General features: G+C 32.8%; 1 protein-coding gene across 6 annotated transcripts in view; it reads right to left on the bottom strand.

The window, feature by feature from the left end:
• Positions 1–25,809, bottom strand: part of LOC124369128 — a 338,533-nt gene that overhangs the window by 238,698 nt on the left and 74,026 nt on the right. Inside the window, exon 1 of one of the 6 annotated variants that reach the window (XM_046826896.1) lies at positions 7,437–7,570. The exons of the other annotated variants lie outside the window; for them this stretch is intronic. Within the exon in view, the coding sequence (XP_046682852.1) occupies positions 7,437–7,477 (41 nt within the window). The 5' untranslated portion in view covers positions 7,478–7,570. Of the gene's footprint in view, positions 1–7,436; positions 7,571–25,809 lie in introns of those variants that run through there. 6 annotated transcript variants of the gene reach the window in all.

Genomic DNA, 25,809 nt, shown 5'->3' with positions numbered 1-25,809 from the left:
AAACCCTTTAGAAAAGAAGGGCGATTTTCGAGCGTTGCTCGGGTACAGATCAAACTAACGCAACGGTCGGAAAATGCACCGGAAAAACTCTACTGATTAGAAGTTCGGCCACTTTGGATTTCAGTGATTGGGGTATTTATGAATGAGTTATAATGACGATTTTTTGTATCATTACACTGTAGACGAGTATATAATTATCGGAAAAATCACTTTCGGTCGGAAATGAAATACACCTGAAAAACTCTAATGATTAGAACTTCAACTACTTCGGACTTTGGTTATTGAGGTAAACGTGGTATTTTTTATTGAGTTAGGACGACGATTTTTTTGTTATCATTAAACTGTACTCGACTACCTATATAATTATCGAGAAAAAAAACACTTCCGGTCGGTAAATACCGAAGAAAAGCTCTCTACTGATTCGTTTTGACGATTTTGGATTTCACTGGTTGAGTGGTTGAGGTAAAAGTAGTACTTATAATTAATTATGTTAGGACATTGAATTTAGAGATTAATTCAACGCCGACTAATAAATATATAATTATCGAGAAAAAAAAACAAAAATAATCACTTCCGATCGGAATATACTAAGGAAAATAAAAAAATACCTCAGTCAGTGAAATCCAAAGTAGTCGGAACTTCTTATCAGTAGAGTTTTTCCGGTGTATTATCTGACCGGAAGCGATTTTTCAATTTTTCTTTCATAATTATAAAGATATTAGTCGGCGTTCAATTGATACCTAAAATCAATGTTCTAACATAATTCTAAGTACCACTTTTATCTCAACGACTCAACCAGTGAAATCCAAAATCGTCAAAATCTGAATCAGTAGAGCTTTTCCTCGGTATATTCCGACCGGAGGTAATAATAATAATACTTTTTATTGTGTCAACAATAATAAAAATTGCGTACAATCGTCAAATTAAATTATTTAGAAATATGTATATCTATTTTAAATTGCCCCCATTCATACCCGTTCATACACAGTCCACACTCATTCCTAAGACTGATACATACTTACAGCCATACGTTTTAAAATCTTCTAAATTTTACCACCAGAAATAGAGGATGACCGAATTACTTTAAATTTCATCCCAGCGGCTCATCATAAACTCTTCCACTGAATAAAACACCCTCGACGCCAAAAAGTGTCTCAATCGAGCTTTAAATTTTGTTGGTTCATTCAAATTTTTGATTTCCTCAGGGAGCTTGTTGATCAGCTTAACACCAACCTCGGATGGCAAACGTTTGAATGCGGCTGTTCTGTGCGGATGTAACCGAAGGTTGTCCCTGCCTCTTGTCCCATATTGATAGACGTCCCTGCCCCGGACGAACTCGCACTTAAATCGGCAGTAGGCTACAGGGCGACATCGAGGATGTAGAGACAGGGCAAAGTTAGAAATCCAAGCTCCCTAAAGGCATCTCTGCATGAATTTCGGGATTTCAATTTTGAAATGATGCGGACAGCTTTCTTTTGACTTCTAAATACTCGCTCAAATTTGTATTTAGAACAGCTGCCCCATAGCCTCAACGCGTACATTAGATGGGGGTGTACAAAGCCGAAGTAGGCCATTTTTAGTACATCCCGGGAGCAAAATTTGGAAAGGTTCCGTAGAGCATAAATGCCTGAAGAAACCTTTGAGCAGGTACTTTCAATGTGATTGTCTCAATTCAGACTTCGATTAAGGTACATTCCGAGGAACTTGGTGGAATCAGTTTCCTCTATGAAGACATCGTCCACCATCACAGCAGCGCGATCCTCAATCTCTCTTTGCCGCAAACAGAAATTTAGTGCATTTGATTTGAAGTTGTTGGTCCTCAGATTTAATTTAGAAAAAAACTGAATACATGAATTCAGTTCTAAAAAGGAAATGATTTCTAATTCATGTTTTGTTGGAGCTTTAATGCAGAGCGTTTGTATCGTCAACATACTGGACCATTTTCCCTCTCAGGAGCGATGAGTTCCGCCTGCTGATGTACACAAGGAACAAGACTGGTCCAAGTATAGATCCCTGTGGGACTCCATAGGAAAAAAGTCGCTAATTTAAAGTGATTTAATTGTTTTTTTCTCGATAATTATATATGTATTAGTCGGCGTTGAATTAATACCTAAAATCACCGTCCTAACATAATCCTAAGTACCACTTTTACCTCAACCACTCAACCAATGAAATCCAAAATTGTCAAAACTTGAATCTGTAGAGAGCTTTTCTTCGGTATTTACCGACCGGAAGTGATTTTTTTCTCGATAATTATATAGGTACGGTGTACAGTTTAATGATAACAAAAATCGTCGTCCTAACTCAATCGAAAACCCCACGTTTACCTCAATCATTGAAGTTCAAATTAGTTGAAGTTCTAATCAGTAGAGTTTTCAAGTGTATTTTCCGTCCGAAAGTGATTTTTTTCAATAATTATATACACGTTTACAGTTTAATGACACCTAAAATCAACGTCGTAATTTAATTCTAAGCAGCCACGACGAATTTGAACGAAGTGGTCGCTAATTTAAACTGTTCGTCGTGTTACGGTTCAGGTGACTTTGCGACGTCACGTGACCGCGCTGTATAGAAATACCGTGATTACACTACACTATCCGAAAGGCCGAGCCCAAAAGTATCGTTTGATACTTTATGATGAAAGGACAATTATATTTTTAACAACGGTCACTTCAATCAGTGAAATCAATCAATTTAATGTTTGTAGACAAGAGTAATGATAACTGTCCTTCTTTCTCCTGCTCCATGCTTTATTTTTTAATATGTCTTAAAATTTCGGGGGGGGGGGTCCGGACCCCCTGGACCCCCCCCTTCGCTACGCCACTGCACTTATGTGAAATTTACCACGAAAACGTTATTGTTAATGGACAAATTGTATGATATGTGATGGATAAATACTCTTGGAACGGTTAAAAATGTAAGAAATTTTAAAATATTGAAGGATTACTACAAATCTAAAAACCTAATCCAACCTATTTATATGGTCCCATTTAAATAATTTAGCTTTAAAGACCTAGTAAATTAAGTAAGGTATAACAATACATCTTAATCAAAAACTAAATAAACAATATATAATAAGGTAAAAAACATTATTATACGTAATGTGTATGAGTAAATAGTATACGGATAAACAATAAGTAGGTTATATGAGTTAATTGGTAGACAGAATGTCTTTACAACAGTGTGAAGAGTTTAACTTACTAGAGTTCAACTACGAGAATCGTCTGCTTCGACTTACCTGAAACAAAAATAAAACAATAATTAGTTTTTATATTTAATTTTTTTGGTCTTAATAAACACTCAATTTTAATATTTTTCTTTGTGAAACGGAAAACACCCATCACACATAGGAATATTTACAATTTTTTTCATTTCAGAAGTGTGAAATGACATAGGTTCGAAATAAATAAATTACTTTGGACACGCTGGCTTGAATACAGGAAATAATCTAGGCTGGAAAAAAGCTCTTGATTTTTTTGCATACAGATTACCTCAAAGTGCAATAGTAACGAATTTTGACACTTTACCACTTTTGTTGGTACTCAAACAAATTGGTTCATATTTCGTAATAATTTGGTAAGTAAAAAAATAACGAATTATGGATAATTGGCATTTCTTGGCCTGAAGAAGCAGGAGGAGACAACCCCAATATTACGAATTTTTAGCAAATTAATTTATTTTTACTGAAAAGGTATATGAAATGTATTATAACCCTCATTTTACAATTAGTACACAATTCTGAGATATTACAGTGACAGCCGAACTGCTCTGGAGTAACTCGGTAATTGTAATTGCGGTCTACTATAAACCCATTCTTGTTTTAATAATAATATTAATAATGTAACTAATTTTAAATATATTGTTTCTTGACTTTATTTACACTAAAGACACAAATATCTATTCAAATTTGTTTACATATATTAGAGTAATGTGAATTCAAGATATATTATACAATTTACATAACCATTTAGATTTTGGGATGTATAAACACATATACATTTGAATACAATGCATATCACATAACAATAATAAGAAAAGAGCTTCAAAATTACCAATGCGTTAAAATGAGTAACGATATTTGCAATAGTGTATTGTATATAAGCTGATCCGAATTTAAAAGTACCACATTACAGTACTAATAGGTTTTCTTTTACTACATAATATTGTTATGACCGTTTGCAGAATGTTGGTAAAACCGATATACGACTAATAATATCGGTATTTGGGTGAGCATCAATTTGATAATTTCACAATTGGCTCTAACAATGAACTCCATAACAGGCAAGCTCTGCTCAGTTACTGAATTAATTAATTCCTCAAACCTGGCATAAATGAAGTTTAATGACTTTGGTTTTATGATGCTTTAAGACAATGCCTTATCACACAATACACATTTCTGTCTAACAACGTGTACTAACGATAATGATGAAACCGAGTTTGGAAACTATTGCCGTTTCGTTCCCAATATAGGCGATTAATGTCACGGAATTTATAACACGTCCAGTGTTAGATTTCACTGCAAGCGAATTCTATGTCACCTATGCAATCCACCTTAGGCAGAGCCCAGAGTAAAAATATACGGTGTATATAATTGTGTTTAGGATCATTAATGCATATGTACGATGTAACCGAATTCACATTTACACATTTTCGATAATGCTGCTTTTGTGTCTCCCAAAATTGCTCTGATTGTACCCCCCATTTTTGAAAACCTTACTTGGATATTCATTAAAACTAGTTTAATAAAAATAACTTGTTCCTCCCTCTCTCGCCCATTACGTTGATACTAGATGTTTTTACGACCCTTCCATCCTTAGTCCCTATAATTTCAAAGAGGAGAATCAAATAATTCTTTTTCTATAAAATGTTCTAACCAAAGTCCTTTAACATGACTTACGTGCCTTGCGTTTACTTAATTATCAAACATTATGATAACGCCTCTTCTTGATATAGTGTATTAAAATAACTAAAAACAACTATAATTTTTAACGTTGAATAAGTTATTCAATGTTTAATTCAAGGTAAAAAATATAATTATGCCGTTATAGGGCATATTCAAATGAAGTTTAGATAGCTACTGTGTAAGTGTTTAATATTCGTTCGTGGTTGTAAAACCTAAAAGCGCTATAAAAATTTCCAATGAATGCCAAATATTTTATTAACATTCCATGGTGTATTAATATTGAACCATAAGAATATGTTATACCGGTAACAATTATTATAATTCAAATTGTGATTGTGATAAGAAAGTGCAATAAATTCTTTACGTTTAATTTTAGAAACCATATACTTAAATTTAGGAATGATATATACAATGCAGCAACAAACAAAGATTTGTATTAATTTGTAACAAAGAACAAATCATGGCGGCTACATGAAATTTTCAAATATCTTTGACTATATCGGATGGTGTAGTAATGTGTTAGTAGAATTTCGGACATTTGCCGTCGTTATGTCATAAAAAAGTAAAAAGAAAATATAAAAAATGTCCGAAATCCTTCCCTTCAACCCTTTCATCGTTACTAACAAACTTTAAAAAAGAAATGTGTTAGCTATTATAATGATTATTAATTAATTAACTGTAACTTCCAAATTCCTCCTGACTACTTCTCCATACTTTTAAATATTTATTTTGATGACAAATTTATCGTTTATGGTATTTATTTCCTACATACACATAAAAAATTAAATAAAAATGTGTATAATTAACAACAAATCTTACTTTAATATGTATGGGTTATTTAATTTGAAATATAAACACAGTCGATCTATAATTGATGTTAGATTATAGTAAAACTTGTTCCACTATTAAGGATGACTACAGTATAATTTATATCGACCAATGATGAAAAGTATTTTGCCCTGAATAACTGTTTACATTTGTAAAGATATGGTTGAAATTTCAATTTTCTATTCGATTTGGCTTTCTAATACTTAAAAACTTGTTTGCTCTGAAATTACTACAAGATATACTAACACGCAATAATTATTAACATAACAACCTACTGTTTAGCGAACTCAGATCAAGAAGGCACCTTACTGGGTTCGCGTCATCTTCATTAAAGAAGGACCAACAGTTTATATACAATGGACCTAGTTGGCCAGGGCACAGAACTTCACGTTCCAATCTACTTGTTAGTAGTATATCACAAATTTGCACAGTAAAAATACAAAATTAATAATACTTTAAGTAAACATAGTAATGTGTTGTTAATTGCTTCCACCATTAATACTAGACATAGATTAACAAATATAATAATGTATGTAATTAAAAAAAACCATTTTGAAGCTTTTCCTCAAACATTCATAGAAAATCATTGTTTAAATGTAAAACATTTATTTTTCAAAAGCGTGTAATATAACAACAATGATATTTTCCTACATATCAAATATTTTCAATGATATTTAATGTAAAGGAATTTTAGCAAGTATCATTTTATCTGCAAAAGCTTAGAAAACAAGGATTCTTTTGTAAACCACATAATTCTGTTATATTGTGTTAGTCTTCTATTTTGAAATGGTTAAATACGTATAGAATATACATCAAACATTACAAGAGTGTTTAAACTACATATGATAAATTTCACATGGTTTTAATTTTAGAAATAATACTTGTAACACTTTAATTTTACACATTAAAGACAGTTTTTGTTTTTTCAAGATTAAGCTCTCACTCAAACACAGTTAGCAATAGATGGAGAGTTTAGGAATTTACGGAGAGTACTTGAGAGTATTTGTAAACCCGTACCAGTAACTATTGTTTTTGGTGTTGTGATTGGATGATTCGAAAGGATAATAGAATTTTGGATATCTGACATCATTTTATATGTTTAAAAAGTAGAACACTACTTTTTGTTCATTTAAATCCACCCCCTTATTCAGATGTTATAATACGAGCCAAAAATGCTATGTTTGAGTGATTTAAATAAAACAAAAACTAAGTAACATCAGTGCATTTCGTTTAAAATGTAATAATTCATATCAGTAAAATAAATTAATAACCATAATGTTTATATATGTGAACGTAATATTTATTCTACTAGCAATAACGTTTTGGATAAATGGTTTTATATAAATGTTCAAATTTTAATTTGAAGACACAAATTAATTTTCTCCGGTTAAAGTAGAGGGTTAAGATTATCATGTTTAAAGTGAATATTATTAAATCATTTAGCGAAAAAAATATATGAACGTATGTTTCTTATATCTGACAACGCTCATTTTTATGGTCACAATTTGGGAAAGAGGAATTTAAATGAAAAGAGTTTAAATAATTGCATGACTCACGCGGAGTTCTTTTCTTAAGACATTATTTGCAAAACCCAAATTTTTTTATACAAATCTTCATATTTTTTTCTCCGGTTAATGCACTGGATATTTGAAAGAGCTAAACCGTACAGAAACATTTGAATAGGTGTATATAGCAATATGCTCACTTGTAATAGACGGGGAAGCGACCGAGGTTCCAGTTCCACATGGTGGGTCCCGGAGCCGAGGCGACACTGACTAGTCCAGATGCGGTCCCGGGGGTTTTATCAGCAGTCGCTTTAACTGGTCACCGATCACAGCCGTTCGTGCACGTGCCCAACCTGCCTTTACCTCGGTCGTAACTACAGCAAGCATGTCTGAGTCAGTCAGTACCGATACAGACTGCCCCCGCGTACCGGGACGTGAGCGTGGAGCCGGTGCGGTGATTACATGACCTTGTAATGCTATACGAATATGAACTCCCCGGCATAGGGTCGCCCCTTTGTTATTGGACGCGCACTTTTGCCGAAGTTGAGGGACAGCTCCAAGCAGGTAACAGCATGATCTCACGAAGAAGTTGATTAAATTTAAATTTTTGCATTCATCCATTATCATTATCTCACTGTTCGAGTTACAAACGGTAAAATTTGTGTAACACATTACAGAGTATTTGTGATTTGATTGCTCGTTAAATTTAGCAATAGTTTATCATTTTAGGTTTTCTCCGCGTTTGTCAAAATTCTCTTTCAAATCGTTTATGGCTTACTCGTAAAATAAAGCGCGTTGAGTGCAGTCAGTCTCTACTAAAATCAGAGGCTATTACTATTTAAATCTTAAATTATGTGCCAACGGCGTAGGCCCATACAGAAACCCCCCCCCCTGCAAATCATTAATGAAATCTAATTAAATCTTAAGATAAGGCTCTAGTTTACTATCATAAACCTAATTGGCTGCTTGAGGATCATAATTTATTCGTTCAAACAACAGCCTGCATTGATAAGTGATAGACTGGGGACAGTAGGGTCAAACCCCTCCCCCCAGGCCAACAGTAAGCTGCAGATTTGGTACATGTTGTAATTGTAGCGTACTACGTTGTAATCAGTCATTATAAAACTAAATTAATTATATAATTTCACCCCTTAAAAAAGCGCTGCCAGATTTGGAACGTACAAACTGTTAAAACATTACTAAATTAATAGACCTGGCAGGGGGTACAGGCAGTTAATTTAAGCTGTAGTGGTCACATTACAATGCTTATTCTACAAACATAGAATAATAAATTAGTACTGACCAGTATGTGTGAAATAATTTCTTTCATTTTGAAAACAATTTCTAGTAATTTACCCATCAATCTTGTGATAAAATACATAAACGCTTCAATATTTTAATTTACAACAAATTCATCACTATGAATTTAGTAATTAATAACAGGACTTATCAAGGACTATATTGTGAAAAAAATATCCATAATTGCCTTATAAACAACAAACAAGAGTACATCTGTACTGTTTTGCAGGTTAACTTTTATATATATATATATATATATTTAAAGATGTTCAGATATTTGTTTTGTTGAAAAAAGCAATGGATGTAGGATCATTAAAGTCAAAAATCCATAAACCGAAATACTGGGCAGGTAACTTTTAGTGACGATATGTTAAATGGTTATTATTTCATAAATCACATCCATTTAGTTTAAATTGCAACAATCGTGTCCAAAGTTGCAATACGGGGGTAGTAACCAAAATCACATTGTCTATGTGTTTGAAGAATTTTAATGGAAAATATATCTTTAGAAATGATTCTATATTTGGCAGAGCAAAACAATACAGAGGTTCCCGTAAGTCTCTGACAAAGTTATACACCACATTACTGTACTGGCCAAACCGAACACATTTTACCATATGAACATGGGTCTCTACCAGATTTTGTAGTGAAAGCAGATCTGCTCATTATTTATTATTCGTTTTAAATTATGAGACTTAAGATTATGAGACTTATTATTTTTGTCATTAGATTTGTGAAAAAATCCTCTAAAAATTTTATTATTACAGTTCTTGAGAAAAAACCGCTGGTTTTTTGAGATATTCAAAGTTAAAAAGTTGTAATGGCCGTCATTTTAAAAATATTAAAGATAATATCATGATATTTCATACAGTAACTGGCCTTGTTACCATAAACATTTTATCCAATTTGATAGGGTTTATTTTATTATTTTTTAATGTATTGTTGATATTTTATAAAAATACATACAGACCGACAGATGGGAATTAAGCACCGGAGAATCATGTTTATATGGCTAAATGAGTTTGTCTTGACCTGAGCAATAATGTAGTATACCTTTGTCCAGAGAGTTACGGGACACCCTGTAAAAACAATTATAAGATCAACTTAGTTGAATGGAAAATTGTTTAAAATAACATTATTTTGAAAAGTGCTGAATTAATAATTAATTACGGCCATTACACAGAAAATCAATTCAGCTTTTGATTTTGCAATTCATATCGCAATACGTAGACACTGCCTGGATGTGTATGATGTAAGTCATCCCAGGCTTGTATTTGACACAGGTATTGGATTGTTCACACGCACGGGTCGCTCAGAAGTCCCGGGACAACATTCTTTAACGGTACGATTAGAGGACAATAAAACTGTACATCAATATAGAAATTTATTTTTAGGTTCATTAGATCTGGATGAGACAAAATAGATATAAATAACTCGAGACAAAATCAAGTTCATCATAATATTTGAACATAGCAAATGCATATCATTCAAAAACTAACTCAAAAAATGAACTTAGGATGTACTGAGCTAAAAGATTGTGAGCCACAAATGAGGTTTTCTTACAGTGTAATTATCATCTTCCACAAAAAGTGTGTTAACACATTTTTACTGACCATCATGTGTATTAAATTTGTAGTTTGTGTGGAGTTGTATTGAATTATAATGTATAGAATCATACAGACTATTTCATTTGAAATATTCAAAAACATTTTCTCCAAACCCATAACGGGTGTGAATAATATTACTGACGGCGTAAAACCTAGTTCAACGGTCCGATAATGTTCAAAAATTCATTTTTTAGTATCAAACCGTCCCGGGACTTACCAAAGTTTTGTGATCAAACCGAAATGTGTTTACGTCCCCAAGCTCTAATTTTGAATGTTGAATGTAGAACATTTGCATAGTTTACTGTAATGAAAACAAAAACATCTCCATTGTGTTGTAACAATACTAATCTGGTAACGTACACGTCGTGTCATGCCGCGCTGGAGCCACGAGTTGTTACAGGAGCCGTAACTGCATCAACCCAGAAGTTATGGTTTGGCAGTAGTTTGTCCCCCACACAAGTATAAATATCCGGTAACAGTAGGTACCAAATTGGTCACCTCCACATCGCGTCACGCTGCGTAACTATACTGGGGGCTATCAATCACATTTAAATGCTTTCAAAATACTGCTACTATTACAGGCCGTAATACTTCAGGTGTCCAATGACAAACAGAATTGAGTAAAACGTTTTGTTTTCAAATGACACAATATTTACACCGTGATAGCATGAGCGCCATATTTCAGACTATTTTAGTCTTACACTTACTAGTCCGTTTAGTTTAAAACAATGAGCTTAGTTTATTCTTAGAATATGACACAAAATGTTGTGTAGACGGTCGATTGAAATGGAAAGTTTTGTATTGCCACCAAAAAAACAAAACACAACAAATACAATTTTCTAAAATCATATTCTTTGGATCAATTTCTACATAATTAGAAAAAGAAAACTTAATATCAATATCAGATAAAAAAAATTTAAAATAACGTTTAAAAAACAGGAGAAAACTTTTCGTTTTGTTAAATATGTGAAAGTTGACGTTAAAATCTATTTTACTGTGTGTGCCCGCAATGAATGTTTTTATATAAATCTTTTTTCCGTTTTACATTTTACAAATAAAATATCCACCTTGCCAGCAATTTGATGCATATAACTGTTATACCAATTTTTGAAGTCTAACGTGGTTCGACGGTGGAGCACATGTCTATTTTAGTACGTTTTTGGATTTTACTTATCAGTTTTCAAGTAAGCTGACACCAACGCCTTTTAAGCAAATATAATACACTCTTTGTTTACAAATTGGACGTTATACTTGAATTAAGTTGTAGTTTAATATACAGAGGCCTAATATAAATTTTTCTTGAATATGAAATATAAAAAGTGTTTAGAAAATAACTTTTTAGGGATCAGAGTATATGCACATTTGAGGAATATTCATTGGTCTTACGAAACCCTTGTTTAGTATAGCTGCTATGTGTTTGTTTTAGACTGCAATAATTTAAATTACAGCATAGTAATTTTGCCTGTTTGTCGTATTAGGGCGTAAACAAAATAAAAAATCCTATACGCAGCCACAGTTGGGACCACATGGCCAATCTTACATGTAAACCGCAAAAAAGAACCTGTAAATTATATATATATATTTATATATATATATATATATATATAATTTATTATTAAACTATTATTATTATTTATTAAACTATATATATATATATATATATATAGTTATTATATATTAGTATATATATATATATATATATATATATATATATATACTAATATATAATAACAAATATACTAATATTTGGAGAACAAATATTATTTTAACATTTAAATCAAATAATTATCAAAATAAATACATTATAATATTCCTGTAAATCAATAATTAATAATTTCATTTATATTTTTAATTAACACACAAGACTAACTCAATTGTAACATTGCATTGCTTCTAATAAATAAATACATTCAAATAACAAAATAAATAAGTACCTCCCTACATTTAAGTTCTACGTATCTTACATCATCCCTGGAATGTATTCGGTGCTTAAAATGCTCATACTTAAATCAACAGGAAAACTGCATTTTCTAAATATTTTTAATGCGGTCTCTAACCAATAAGGTATCAACACATTTTTATTGGTTTGCTGGAATGTTGATACACATAATGCAACGTCCATGGTTGTCTAAGAAGCCAATCTTCCCTTTAAAGTTTTTGGTTCCAGGCTAAGGATGTAATATAATAAGAGAAATAAATACGAGTGAACCATATCAATAAGTAAGACAGCGAGAATTTAAATCTGCACCGTTTCTAATCCGGCCTAAGTTTCGACACCTCAGGATGAGATTTTCACTCCTCCATTAATAATTACTATACCGCTTATCTAACGAGTTTTTCAATGTTTGGTGTAAAGGCAGTAATTAATTTTGATAATACTTATTATCAAAATATTTAAAAGATCTATGACGCAAACACCCAGCCTGAGCCCGTGCAACGCGCCGGATATCTCTAATTTGACATCTGAGGATATTTATTACCGTTATTTTCAAACCGATGATTAATTTAGCAATGACTTGGTCTTTCAGAAACAAAGAGCTCTGCACAATTCAGTGCTGTCAATTAAACCGCCGACAATTTATGAATTGGTAAGTAAAGAGATCACAAGTCACAGACGATGAAATCATAAACAAAGTGAGATATAGGACACTAGATCAAGGAACCTGTTTGTTCACTTGAGTTATATATAAATATAACCGCATTCTTAATTCCTGAAGCATTTTCTGAGTACCGTCCTTGTATAGCTAAAAGATATATTGCCTATTCATAAGGGACTAATAAACCACCAACGATGCCATATGGGAGTTGGGCCGTCATGCCAATGGTATTAGAAGTCGTCAGTAGTCTAGAAGGTACCTCGCTTCCTCCTCACAATACCACTTAATACGCTACTGAGAGATGCTCACATCAGAAGCCGAAGCGTCATACTGCAGATTCTCCGTGCGGACTGTATGGATTCAGTTAGCAAACAGTCAAACTGGGCGTTGTTGGACCAAAGAAAACTAGAAGTTGCAAAACTTCAATTTCTGCATTCAACGTTCTCTTATTAAGATATATTCAGTAAATGTTTATTCTTACACCAGTTTGCAATGCGCCTTTAAATATGCTGTCAGATAAATATTCATAATAATTTGCACATCTCGTAGTTTTATAAAAGCATATCAAAGGAAAAACATTTTCCTTTAGGTGATCTGTGCTTCAAATATATTCCTCACATATTGAGCAAAAAGGTCAAATGCCTTTGTAGATCAATATAGCAATGTATCTTGTATGTCTCATAACATGAGAGATTTCTTATCCACTGACTGAATAGTCACAGCGCAAGGCTAAAAATATAAATAATGAAAATATGAATTCGTTTAAAAACGTTATGGATGTACGCGATGGAAATGGGCCACAATACACCACAATACGCAGAGAGGTCATACACGTTTACTTGTAACTGTTGGCGTGCTTTGTGAACATATATCTCGTAGGAACGGAAAAGTGCTTAGAATTTTTAAATTGAAGTATTTTTCAAACAAGACGCATATTACTGATTAGCACGGGAATTTATGTATATTTATCGTAATGGTATTATGTGAGAGTGCATTGTTCAAACAATCATTACTGTGTTCAATACGGTAAAAAATCAATTATATTCAACGATAGCATTTATTACCAGACCATATCGAACGCAAAACAAAGAACTCGCTTCCAATTATATTTTTACTGGCAATGAGTGTGCATTTCAGGGAAACCATCAAGCATTTCTCAATTAATAGCCAGGAACAGTCACCACTATTGTAAGCTTTATATCGAGATTACGAGCCTAAATACTCGGGTTTTAGCACGTTCTCAATTCTGGTCGCGAGATAAACCTCGTTCTGCTGGCTCATACACATCAATCATTCACTGATTGTTTAGTCCTTGTTCACTAGGTGTCGCAAAACATTACATCGGTTCTTAGCAGGGACAAACATTCCATTTATTCCTTGACAAGTAATGGTTATAATATTTACTGTGCTATAACACTGCCTATGTTTGGCTTCGCGTTGTGTCTACGGAGAACGTGGAGGTCATGACCCCAGGCCCTCGCGGCCACTGGAAGACATAAGCCCTGGTTTGTATGTTTTAAACAATCTCCAACCGTTAGTGTATATGATATTGGATAATCTATACTATATTGTACTTATCTAAATAATAGAACATACAAATTACCAATGAATCATATACGTCCACACCCATTCCAGTCTTGTGTTAGGAGCTTCTCACGGTAAGTCGGTATTATTCTTTGTAGTTTATGATATATATATATATATATATATATATATATATATATATATATAATATTCTGAATAACTCAATGTAATTTAAATTAAATATTTATATTGGAGCAAGGGCGTAGTCAGCGATGGGGTCCAAGGGGTCCGGGACCCTTCCGCAACAAATTTTAAATTTTATTTAATTACTTTTTATAAAACAATTAGTATTTACATCATTCGGCATTACTGATATGTACTGATATGTAAAGATCGTTCTCAACATTGAAAGGGGTGAAGAACTTTCTGAGGAACAAAATGGGGAATGAGCTGTTGACCTTGTGCACTTGCCTTACTTTCTGTCCACTACGGCAAAATATCAGCCGTCTTGACCCCCCCCCCCCCCCAGAAATATGTATTTTCCTGGCTACGTTGTAGCATAATTATTAGTACGGTGATAATTATATCTTCCGCGTTTATTTCATCGTTGCTATAATATATAACAGGTGACTTACGAGTCTCGATCATAAAGAGACTATTGTTTTTATTTTTATGAAAACAACTTGTCACATTTCATTGGTTTACTAATTACGTCTCCTAAAATCCGTTGTCTGTCAATCTGACCAGTGGTAAACGCATATATTATCGTGGAGGGAGGGGTTCATATATTGAAATTATTTTTGTTTATGTTTATTGTTATTTTTTCGGATTATGTTAAGCATATTAATTTAATTTAATTTATAATTACATTTTTCTCCACGTAAATAATTTTCATGAATCTTTTATAACTGTAACTTTAGTTTAAAAGAAGTTCTACCAAATTAGATTTCGTACTTGTTGTGTTCTTTTATTTTAAGACTTGTATATATTTGTTCCTTATACGTTGTAACCTCTATTGGTCTGAAATTTCGACTTTTCTGGCCAATGTAATATTTTAACAATTACAATTAATTTTATAAATCCCAGAATGTAAGAGTTGTTTTGTTTTATGTCTCGGTTTAACCTTTTACTAATAAGATGCAAGATTTTTTTATTAACTTTAGCGATAGATCGTTTTATTTTATTTTCCGATACAAGGGATAATAGTTTTGAAATTGTATGCATATTTTTCGAAATAAGTTATGTTTATAGAAATGATTCTGACCTATTCACTGTTGTGCTGAATGTTACCGTTTTATGAATTCAAGGATGGTCAGACCATTTTGGGATAAGAAGGCCGCTTCCATAAGGTTTTTTTTTTAATTTTTCATTACCTTTTTATTTGATTGTCACTCGATAAAGTAGATTAGTAGACTTGATTTCTTTTATGAATTGTGTTGCTGCTATATCACGAATTTAAAAGTTAATAAATAATTTATCTCTTTCTTATTACCTCGGAACAGACATATGTCTTCTCATATATCTCTGCATATCTTTGCCAGTGCAGTAGGTGTTTGCTAACTTGCCTAACAAAGAAAAACCCATTGCTCAAGAGTTTGGTATATATATTTTATATATATATATATATATATATATATATATATATATATATATATACTAGCTGTTTCCCGCGGCTTCGCACGCTTTTCGTAAGTTTTGCCCGCGTATGAGCATTTCTGGTTGAAGTAAATTATATTTCCAACCCCGATGTAGATTTTACCTTGATGTCACGATCAAGAAAATATGTCAAAAATGTATTGTACATGCATAATGTATTTTATTACAAAGTGGTCTACCACTCAACCTTTAAGTTCAACCAAAAATTTAGTTTAGACAATTATACATCATAACTTAGCGCCTTCAAATAGTGTTTCACTGTTTAATATACGTATCTATCTCGTAATTGCAGGTTATAATGTGCAGGCGCTTTGAAAACTTTTCTTCATTTTATTCGTTTATATTCACGACATAAGCGAATAATTCAGATAATAACTATCCTATCTTCTAAGTTAGACTAAATTACGGATACATGTGAAATTTGATTGAAATTGGTTCAGTCGTTTTGGAGTTTATTGGCAACATACATCGTGACTCAAGATTTTTATATATATAAGATATATATATATATATATATATATATATATATATACATATATATATATATATATATATATATATATATACATACATATACACCGGGTATCACACCCCCTTTATTAACTTTCTAGTGAATAGTTTTTAGTAATATGAAGTGATTTACTTTTGGGACAACTTGACCAACTGAGGAGTTTTTAATGTATGAAAACTGTTTACTTACCCCCAAAGTACCCCATTTTGAAACCCGTAACAAGTGACACATTGTTTTACAGGTACTATGAAAAGAGTAACGGCACAAATTTGAGGTCTCTAATGTTACTCAATCAAATTTGGTGGCTAATTAAAGTTTGAACTGAATGTGTTTCACATACTAACTGGTAACCAATAAGAGATGACATGGCAAAACCAGCTATTGGTATTCTCAGGACTTTACTGGACTTCGGTCAGACAAAATAAAACCTAATAAATGCTTTGTTATTCATGGTTGTTGATGTTTTCTGGTTCTTGTAATAACTTGTTGTATGGTTTCGTGTCGTAAGTTCTCAAAATAACCAGTGAGTGAATTTTTATCTGCATTACAATAATTTTAAATGTAACTTAATTTGGAGGAATTATATAAAACAATTTAACCTTTAATTAGACACCAAATTTGATAGAGTAATATAGAGATCTCGAGTTTGTACCATTATCCTTCTTTTTATAATACCTGTAAAATGAGGTGTTGCTAAGGGTTGTTATTTAAACACTTCGACTTAAGACACCCTGTATATATAGTTTAATATTGTCAACATGTAGGTCTACATGCCGTATTAGGAAGCATGTACATTTTGTGAATTCGCCATACACACGATGTTTAGGTTTTAACAACACTAACAGACATTATCTAACCTAAAGTGTGAGTTAACAGAACTTATAAACTAAACTAATTGGGTTTACATTTAAAGTTTCACATTCTGGGAGCGCGGGTGTGTTGCTGTGCAGAATATGCATAAATTCTTAAATGTAAACGTTAACACAACCTTCAAGCAAATCATCGTTAGTAAATAATGGATTTAGATTTTAATACTTCTCTGAAGTAGTTCATTTATGTATTACCGCATTGTTAGTGCAATTCAAGTACTGAAAGGCAGACAATTTACTTTTTCCTTTAAAAACTGTAGTTTTATGTCTCGAAACATCAGGTGAATATCTCCAGTATGAATGCGATTTCTTGTGAATCCTTCATCAAAAGAAGCCTCGAGTAATAAACACAGTGGGGCTTGTGCCGTGACCGTGTACTTGAGGAAGTACGTATAGAATGCCAATTCCAGAGTTACACCGTGGAATCAGTTTCAGTATAGCATTTTAAACACATGATCGTTAACTGTTGTATGTGTCAACACAAACACTGAGACTTTTTAATACGCCCTTGACAATTGACTGTTTTTATTTACACATAATATACCGTAAGATATTCTATTGTTTCTGATATTAATACAGTTGGTCTAAGAACACTCATAGACAAATTGCATGAATTTGATGAGAGCAAGTAAAACGCAGATCAGCACAACATGTGGTTAAAGCTCGTCTGTATATCGCGACCTGCCAAACTTTCAGCCAGTTAAATATTATGAATTTCGACAGTATAACTTAAATGGTATACCACTACTATGAAACACTGCACATGCAAATTGTAAAACAAGTGTTAGTTTGTGTTCTACACAGAAGCTCCAAAAATGTATGTAGTAGTATTTGGTGTACAATTATTATTTTAATTTAACATTTTCCTAATTTTTGTTTTCAGCCAATCTGCGAGATCCCCATAGCTGCAGAAGTACACGCCAACCGAGGACCTAGTTTTCAGCAGGCAACGTGGAGACGTAAGTAAATGATTTTTTTCTTACACAGCACATTTGCACTACCAATATTTATTCACCCTTTCCGGGATGTAACTACGAGATAAGCATCTGTAATTTATCACACACCAAAACTTCTATTCGTATATAAATAAAGAGAAAACAGCTGTTAGTCTTGAAAATGTGTACGTAGGTATCTAATATAAATACTTCACAAAGTCCGTCACTTGTCTAGAGGGAATTAATACGATTTCTGCCTAAAAGAACCGTGAAGGAACTCTATGGTTACTACGGAAACACTTTAAGTGAAATTTTATACAATTACAAATCACATTTAAATACAACGCATCGCGCTGATTCGTTAATAAAACATTCATATAAAAAAGTTAACTTTATATGATATCAACAGCTATCATTAAATTTCTGTGATATATTATAAGAATCATTGCAAAATAGTATTTTAGAGCTTCATGCAGAGACGTTTTCAGAGACCTTAAGATTCCTGACGTTGCCCTGTATTACATCTGTACTGTACCTACTGTACTACCTCAGTGCGAGTTCACCACTACGAGATAAGAGGCAGGGACAACTAGTGAGCTCAGGTCATTTGCCCGTAAAACTTGGAGTCGGATTAATCAATGTCTGGCGGTGTAAAACAGTTAAACAGATCAAATCAATTAAAAACGCGGCTGACGCATAATTTTATTTCTTTCTACTCCGTTAGTGAGTTCATGATGAGCATCACGTATGCCTGTAAGTGTGAGACTGTCTCAAAACGCATGTCTGCATGAGCCGTTGGTAAGTTTGAAGTGTAAAACATTCCAGCATCATAACCTGGCGTGTAGGCTGAGCATCACGTATGTCTGTATGTGTGAGACTGTCTCAAAACGTATGTGTGCAAGTGTGTGGTTATGTAGGTTAGGAGGAAGATGTGCAATATCAAGTAGACTATACCTCCTTATGGCAATTGCAGTAAAATTGAGAATATTGTTAACGTGCAATAAATCAACTGTTATTTTAAATTGACTGAGGAGTGTGGTTATATAATTAATTTATCACGCCTAAACAAAGGTAGCAGGTTTTTCCTTTAGAGTTGGAGGGACCAAATAATACATATTAATTAAGACAGTTCTAATTATGGCGTTGCATTTATATTAAACAGAATACATGCGATCTTATTTAAAGATGCATAATACGTCGAATACAACTGAATAGCATTAGCAAAGTTAATTATTTGAATAAAGTAGTTGTGTTTGTAAAATCAAACGTACGAAACTGTCAAAATGTTGTGATAAAAAACCCTTCTTCGAAACATTATTACGTTGTTGCCGATTCCACATAATCGACCATTTTTTATTTCATCCCATTCGTATAATGCTAACCGTAGTAAACAGAAACAGTACTGAATATAACAACGATGACAATTAATGAAGAAATGCGGATTAACAGAAATACGCGTTTCCAGCATTACTTCGCATTACTTCGCATTTCTGTTAATCTTAGAAATGCGAAATATAACTGATATAGCCGTTGGGAAGCTATTTTTTCACAAGAGATAGTATATATGTAATCCACCATTCTACTGACCAAACGGTCGTAAAGCTAACCGCGTGTATTAGCCAATCACTAGCTAACATATTTACTATTCAATTTTTATACTTCGAATTATAAAACATATTCACACTTCAGAAATTGAGTATATACCTAATTCACAAAATTTCCGGGATAAACCTAACAAAGATTTAAATAATGGAATTTTTCGCGCAGAATGTTTATTAGTTACATTTGACTTTAAATTAAATAACTGACAGCTTTCATTGGCATGACAAAAGACAAGATTTATGCACAGAAATTTACACTTAATTATAACCATAAATTTAATGATCGACTAAAGAAACACACTTTTTATACATTTATTGCATTTGGGTTTTCTTTCAATTTATATGAATAAATTTCAGATTGCTTAAAAAGGTGAGGTGAGTGTGGAAATATTGTTATGCAGGTATTTTTTTTAGTTTAATTCAAAATAATTTGTTTTGAATAAAAGGATAGTTTCGTTGTTTTTTCGACCTATCCGGAAGGTAGTAGTCCAGTAATATTATATCATGCGGTTTTATCTGTTCGTATATTATTAGTTTGCAAAATGTTATTTTGCATAAATTTACGTTTTAATATATCTATACTATATGTATTAAATATACTCGTATATATGGTAGTTGGTACTCCATAATAGCCAATCTGCGCCAAAAGTTTGTCATATTAATCGCAAAACTCAGTTCTGTTACTTTTTTGCAACTGTTGACTTAGCTTTGCGAGATAACGTTACATAATTTCTCTAAATTACAAATGGATAGATAATAAATTTGCCTCTATATTTAGATACAGTACTCTTGTATACTCTCTCTGCAATTTTCAAACATGAAAACTAATTGGAATAACTTAAAACTACTTGATTTCTGTGTTTAGATTTACGTGAAATCCACTTTTCAAAAATATGTCCATTTGTCAAATGTGCTTTTACTTCTATAAAAACCCCAATATTAAAGCATAAATGGTAGCGCATTTTTCTATCGTCGTTAGTGATAATGAGTATAAACATGAAAACATCAATAAAAAAGTACAACTACGACTAATAGATTTTAAAATATACAATGTAATATAAATATGTGTAGATATACTCACCCCTAGTATCCATTTTTTAAATTGAAATACACGAATTAAAATAAGTAAACTAGGCTAAAACATATTTTATGGGCAATCAGAAGCAATCAATATTTAATGTACTGTAAATCAACACGAATCATCTTTTCCTGCAGATCATCACTAAATGTTAGTTAGTGCAACATGTAAAATAGAATTGGGTTTATCGTTTATCGTATTGGGAGTAATTATATTTAATCGGTAAACTGGTTATCAGTAAACTGGTTTTCAGGAATTGAACTGCATAGTTGCTTGTGAAGTATTAGTCAGGAGTAGAGTAATTGGGTTATACTAAATTATAATATACAGTTCGTTTCAAGTATTATTTTGTTTCTATAAGTTATGTTTAGAACAGAGCGTGTTTGTTCTCTTCTCAAAATTCACAGATAAAAAAGTAATGTTTATTAATTTATTATGACCTACCTATATCTTAAAATGAAATGGAATTAAATTTTTAACATTTTTTTATTAATCTAACATTATTTTTAAATACGCATATAGTTAGTTTGAACAAAATGATTTAGATTATTTAGATTTTTGTTTTCTGTTCGAAGGATTGTGCGTCGTGGCGTCGCCGTGCCGACCGCACACTTTGTATAACTCGATATTTTGTTGTCAGGCCATTGGAAGTTTAATAATGTAGGAATAGAGTGTCGGAATCCTGAAGCCGAAAAGGGAACATTTTTAAAAGGGCAATGTCGTAACTCGAATCCATCCATCAATGCATACTAACATTTCACATTTACTATATTAGTAAGAAGCCATTTTCATAACTGTTACCTAATGATACCCATGTTAAATGTGGAACAATAACGGAATCAACCAACTCCGTCCAATTTTATTTCCAGAAAGATTTAGTCCCATCATGATTTTGTTTCGGATTTTGTTATTCGGGTATTACGTTTCCCAAAAAGCTGGTTGATCACGAAATAGTCAAATTTATTACAACATAGCTAAATCTGTCATAATAATAAAAAAATGCGTTTCAACAATTATGTGAAAAGGTCAAATAGGGTTTTCGATATGCCAACGGTATAAACGTTAATTTTCTTAAATTATGTTACAGGCAACTTTTGATTTACCAATTTCAATCCATCGCATTTCATTTGTTTCATAAATAAGTCAGGTATGCCATTTTTTTGCAACATCGTCCAACTGTCACATCTTAAGTTGTGGTAGCAAGGTTTTCATAGTCAATCACTAAACTGCAATCCATATGAAAATTGCTGCTACTTTTGCTGGGTTCAAAGATCAAAGTTGATGAGGCATGTTAAATTTCATACTTATTGTATAGCACTTTATAAAATTAACTCATGGGATAGTTTTTTTTTGGGTGATAACTAGACCAGAATTAATCTACACGATACGATTGATTATTATAATAATTTTAGTGATTTCGTTGACAAATATTCTTTTTTTATGAAGGAGAGGCCGATCTCCTATAAAGCCGTATTCTGCTATTCCTCAAGGACCAATGGTCTGTGCGAGAAGTTAACTCCGTAAGGATAAAATGTTAAATCATAATATAAAACACTCTTAACGATCTAATGACATGTCTCGCTCGTAATACTTGTAGAACTCTAGTTATACGTAAACTTTGTTGAAGAGAACAATGTGTACTTAAATGAGAATTTATATGGAGTTACCAGTATAGTGCTTCGTTTGTATTAAGCCCACTAAGTTATCAGGGAAGTGCTTGAACGTTCAAGCACTGATTAAGTTCAATTAATGCACAATGTTTAAGCTGACCTCTGGTATAATTTGACACAAACATTCTTCAATGTTCAATAAGATAGAGTCGAAAGTCATTGTAACCATCCCTTGTACTCTTGATTGTTTCAAAATGAAAACAAAATAAAAAGGTTTAAAAGAGGTCCGTTAGGCTTCCTCATATTTGTTTTAACTTATCTCTATTTTGTCTTAACTCTTAATAAATGTTCTGGGGTAAGCACAATTTTCAATCGATTGAAATCATCCCCAATCATCCTAAATATAATAATGTTTTTAAAAACCTTATTATACTGCCAATGCGTAAAACGCCGACAGTTTAAAATTTGGAATTCCACAATTTGAAATAAAGTATAAACAGATTTTCTAAACAAGATAAAATTGGTTATCATTAAATTCTTCTTGGAGTTATCTCTAACAAACCCAAACTAAACCCTTTCCAGAATGGGAACTTGTTTACAGCCATTTCTGCGTGAAACGCCGACTGTTTGAAGTTTGGGATTTTTATAAAAAGTACTCTATACACAAATTTTTAAATATTTATTTGGACTTTATTAATTTTTTCTCTAAGTTATTACAAATATATCAAAATAAATTCTCTCCCGAATGAGAACGTCTTTACTTTCTAAACTTGAGCAACCTAATAAAGCCTATAATACATTTAATCTCCCACTATTATACATTGGAAATAGGTAAAACATATTTATATATGAGTTTTGATACACTACTTATACAATATTTAATTTTCTGTTGCAATTATTTGAAGAAAAGAGAAAATATAAATAAAATACATCCACAAATACTTTAAGGGTATAATAAAGATATTCCAAAGCCTTTTCTTTTCATTCATGTCAATAGTTCCCATTTTTAGATGCCAAGTAAAACGTTTTGGGAAAAAATAAGAACGTTTTTAATCCTTATTTTTCCAGCAGCAATATTTTATACTGGAAAATGTGGAACTTAAAATTGTCACTATAATCATGAGCATGAACCTCTAAAAATTAAGGTTTATAAGAAATATCTAACATTGTAACCTGCTACAGATCTAAACTATTTAAAGTTAAAGATATCAGCTTAACGATTGAAATTAACTATTCACTATTTTATGTGAAATCCCACTAATCACCTGGCCAATTACCAATGACACACGGCCAGAATAACTCTTAAAAATCAAGTGTCTAAAGTAAAACCCTGAAGTCCATGGTTGCGACACTTGAAGAAATGAAGTCTTAGAACAATAAGAACAGTCAACCTGTTAAATGCTGTTGGGTTTCCAGTACACTAATCACCGGGTTATAAACCTCGAAGTAGGGACTAATGAGCGGGTTTCTAGCACTGAGTGTAAACCCCGGACCGATATTTTCTGGTGATTCCTGGAGGCAGTGGAAAGCCAGTGGAAACAATAGTAAAACAGAACGACGAGCTGAAAAAGCAAAGTCAAAGCTCCTTTCGTACATCTACTCTGCCACTATACCGATAAAAGGGGTTAAAAGAAAAAGTGATGGTTAATTTTTTTAAAGTAGTAATTCCCATGGCAAAATATTATCATATTTTATATTGAATAATGAACATGCATGTTACGATAGTATAAAAACCTCCATACCACTCCATTTTATACACGTAGTTATATTGGTCACAATGTCAAAGTTCATAGACAGAGGTGGAAGAGCCTCTACAGTGTTTTGTTTTGACTGTTATGCTACAAAATCTCTTGTGATAAGATTGTAATTATCATAGATTAATTGATAACAAGGATAGGTATATCACAAGGACGACCTAGAATCAGGTACGACGAGTGCGTGCGGAGAACCTGTGTACGCTCAGGACACGTGAGCATGTGGACTTGACTTGAGTAAGGCCTTCGACTGCCTCAGTCACAGTCTTATCATGAATAAATTAGGACACCTGGGAGTGAGTGACACTGCAAAAAAATGGTTTAAAAGCTACTTAGAGGGACGACAACAACTCGTTGAACTGAAACATACACACAGAGGAATCACAGAAGAAATAAGATCAACGCCTCTTCCAGTTCAAAGAGGCGTGCCTCAAGGATCGGTTCTAGGACCAGCACTCTTCATCTTGTTTGTAAATGACTTGCCTCACTATGTGGGAGAATTTTGCCTACCTCTCATGTACGCGGATGATACAACCCTGCTACTTAAAGGACAAACCGCAGACGACCTGGCAGTATCATCCTACGTTGCCCTCAACATGGCATACCAATATTGCAATGGGAATGATCTGGTAGCAAACCCGACTAAAACCAGCCAGATAGCATTTGGAAGAAGAGCGACCGAAGTTCAAATCATCCCAGATGTACGCTTGGAGACACATGTTAAGTTCTTAGGCTTGACTATAGATGAAAACATCTCTTGGACCCCACACATAGACAATCTGAGTAAAAGACTAAATACTAGCCTATACATGATAAAACAAATAATATCTCTGAGCAACTTAGAAACAGCTAAAACAGCTTATTTTTCTCTATTTGAATCACACGTAAGATATGGTCTTTCTGTATGGGGTGGTACATCAAAACTCAACCTAAAAAGAATCCTGACACTCCAAAAGAAATGTATTAGGGCCCTTGCCGGCCTACACCACCTGGATAGCTGCAGAGATGCATTCAGAGCACAGAAAATCATGACTGTTGTCTCACTCTACATCCAAGAGGTAGTGATGTATGTAGATGGAAAAGATCTGCCGAGGAACAAGGACACTCACCATCACAACACCAGAAACGGTGAGCTTTACATCCTGCCAGCACACCACCTAAAGCTATTTGAAACTAAACCATCCTACATCGGCAGAAAACTTCACAATTCACTGCCTCAAGAAATGCACACCAAGAGAGGGAACTCGCTGAGGTCGGCACTAAAAGCATGGCTCTTGGACCGACCATTTTACAAACTCGAAGAATTCTACAGTGAAACTCTTATCTAAAACTGCTTGAAGACTCAAAACTCACATTATTGTAAAAGACACTATTTGTAATCTCAATGATTGTAAATAAAGATGATTCTGATTCTGATTCTGATTCTGATTCTGATTCTGATTCTGATTCTGATTCTGATTCTGATTCTGGACGCCTCAATTCTGTGGTAAGAACAAAATCGCCAAAAATAACATACTTTAGAAATGGGGATC

The sequence above is a fragment of the Homalodisca vitripennis genome, chromosome X (genome assembly GCF_021130785.1).
Source record: "Homalodisca vitripennis isolate AUS2020 chromosome X, UT_GWSS_2.1, whole genome shotgun sequence".
Lineage (NCBI taxonomy): Eukaryota > Metazoa > Arthropoda > Insecta > Hemiptera > Cicadellidae > Homalodisca > Homalodisca vitripennis.
The sequence above is the reverse complement of the archived record's forward strand: the minus strand, read 5'-3'. Positions and strand labels throughout refer to the sequence as shown.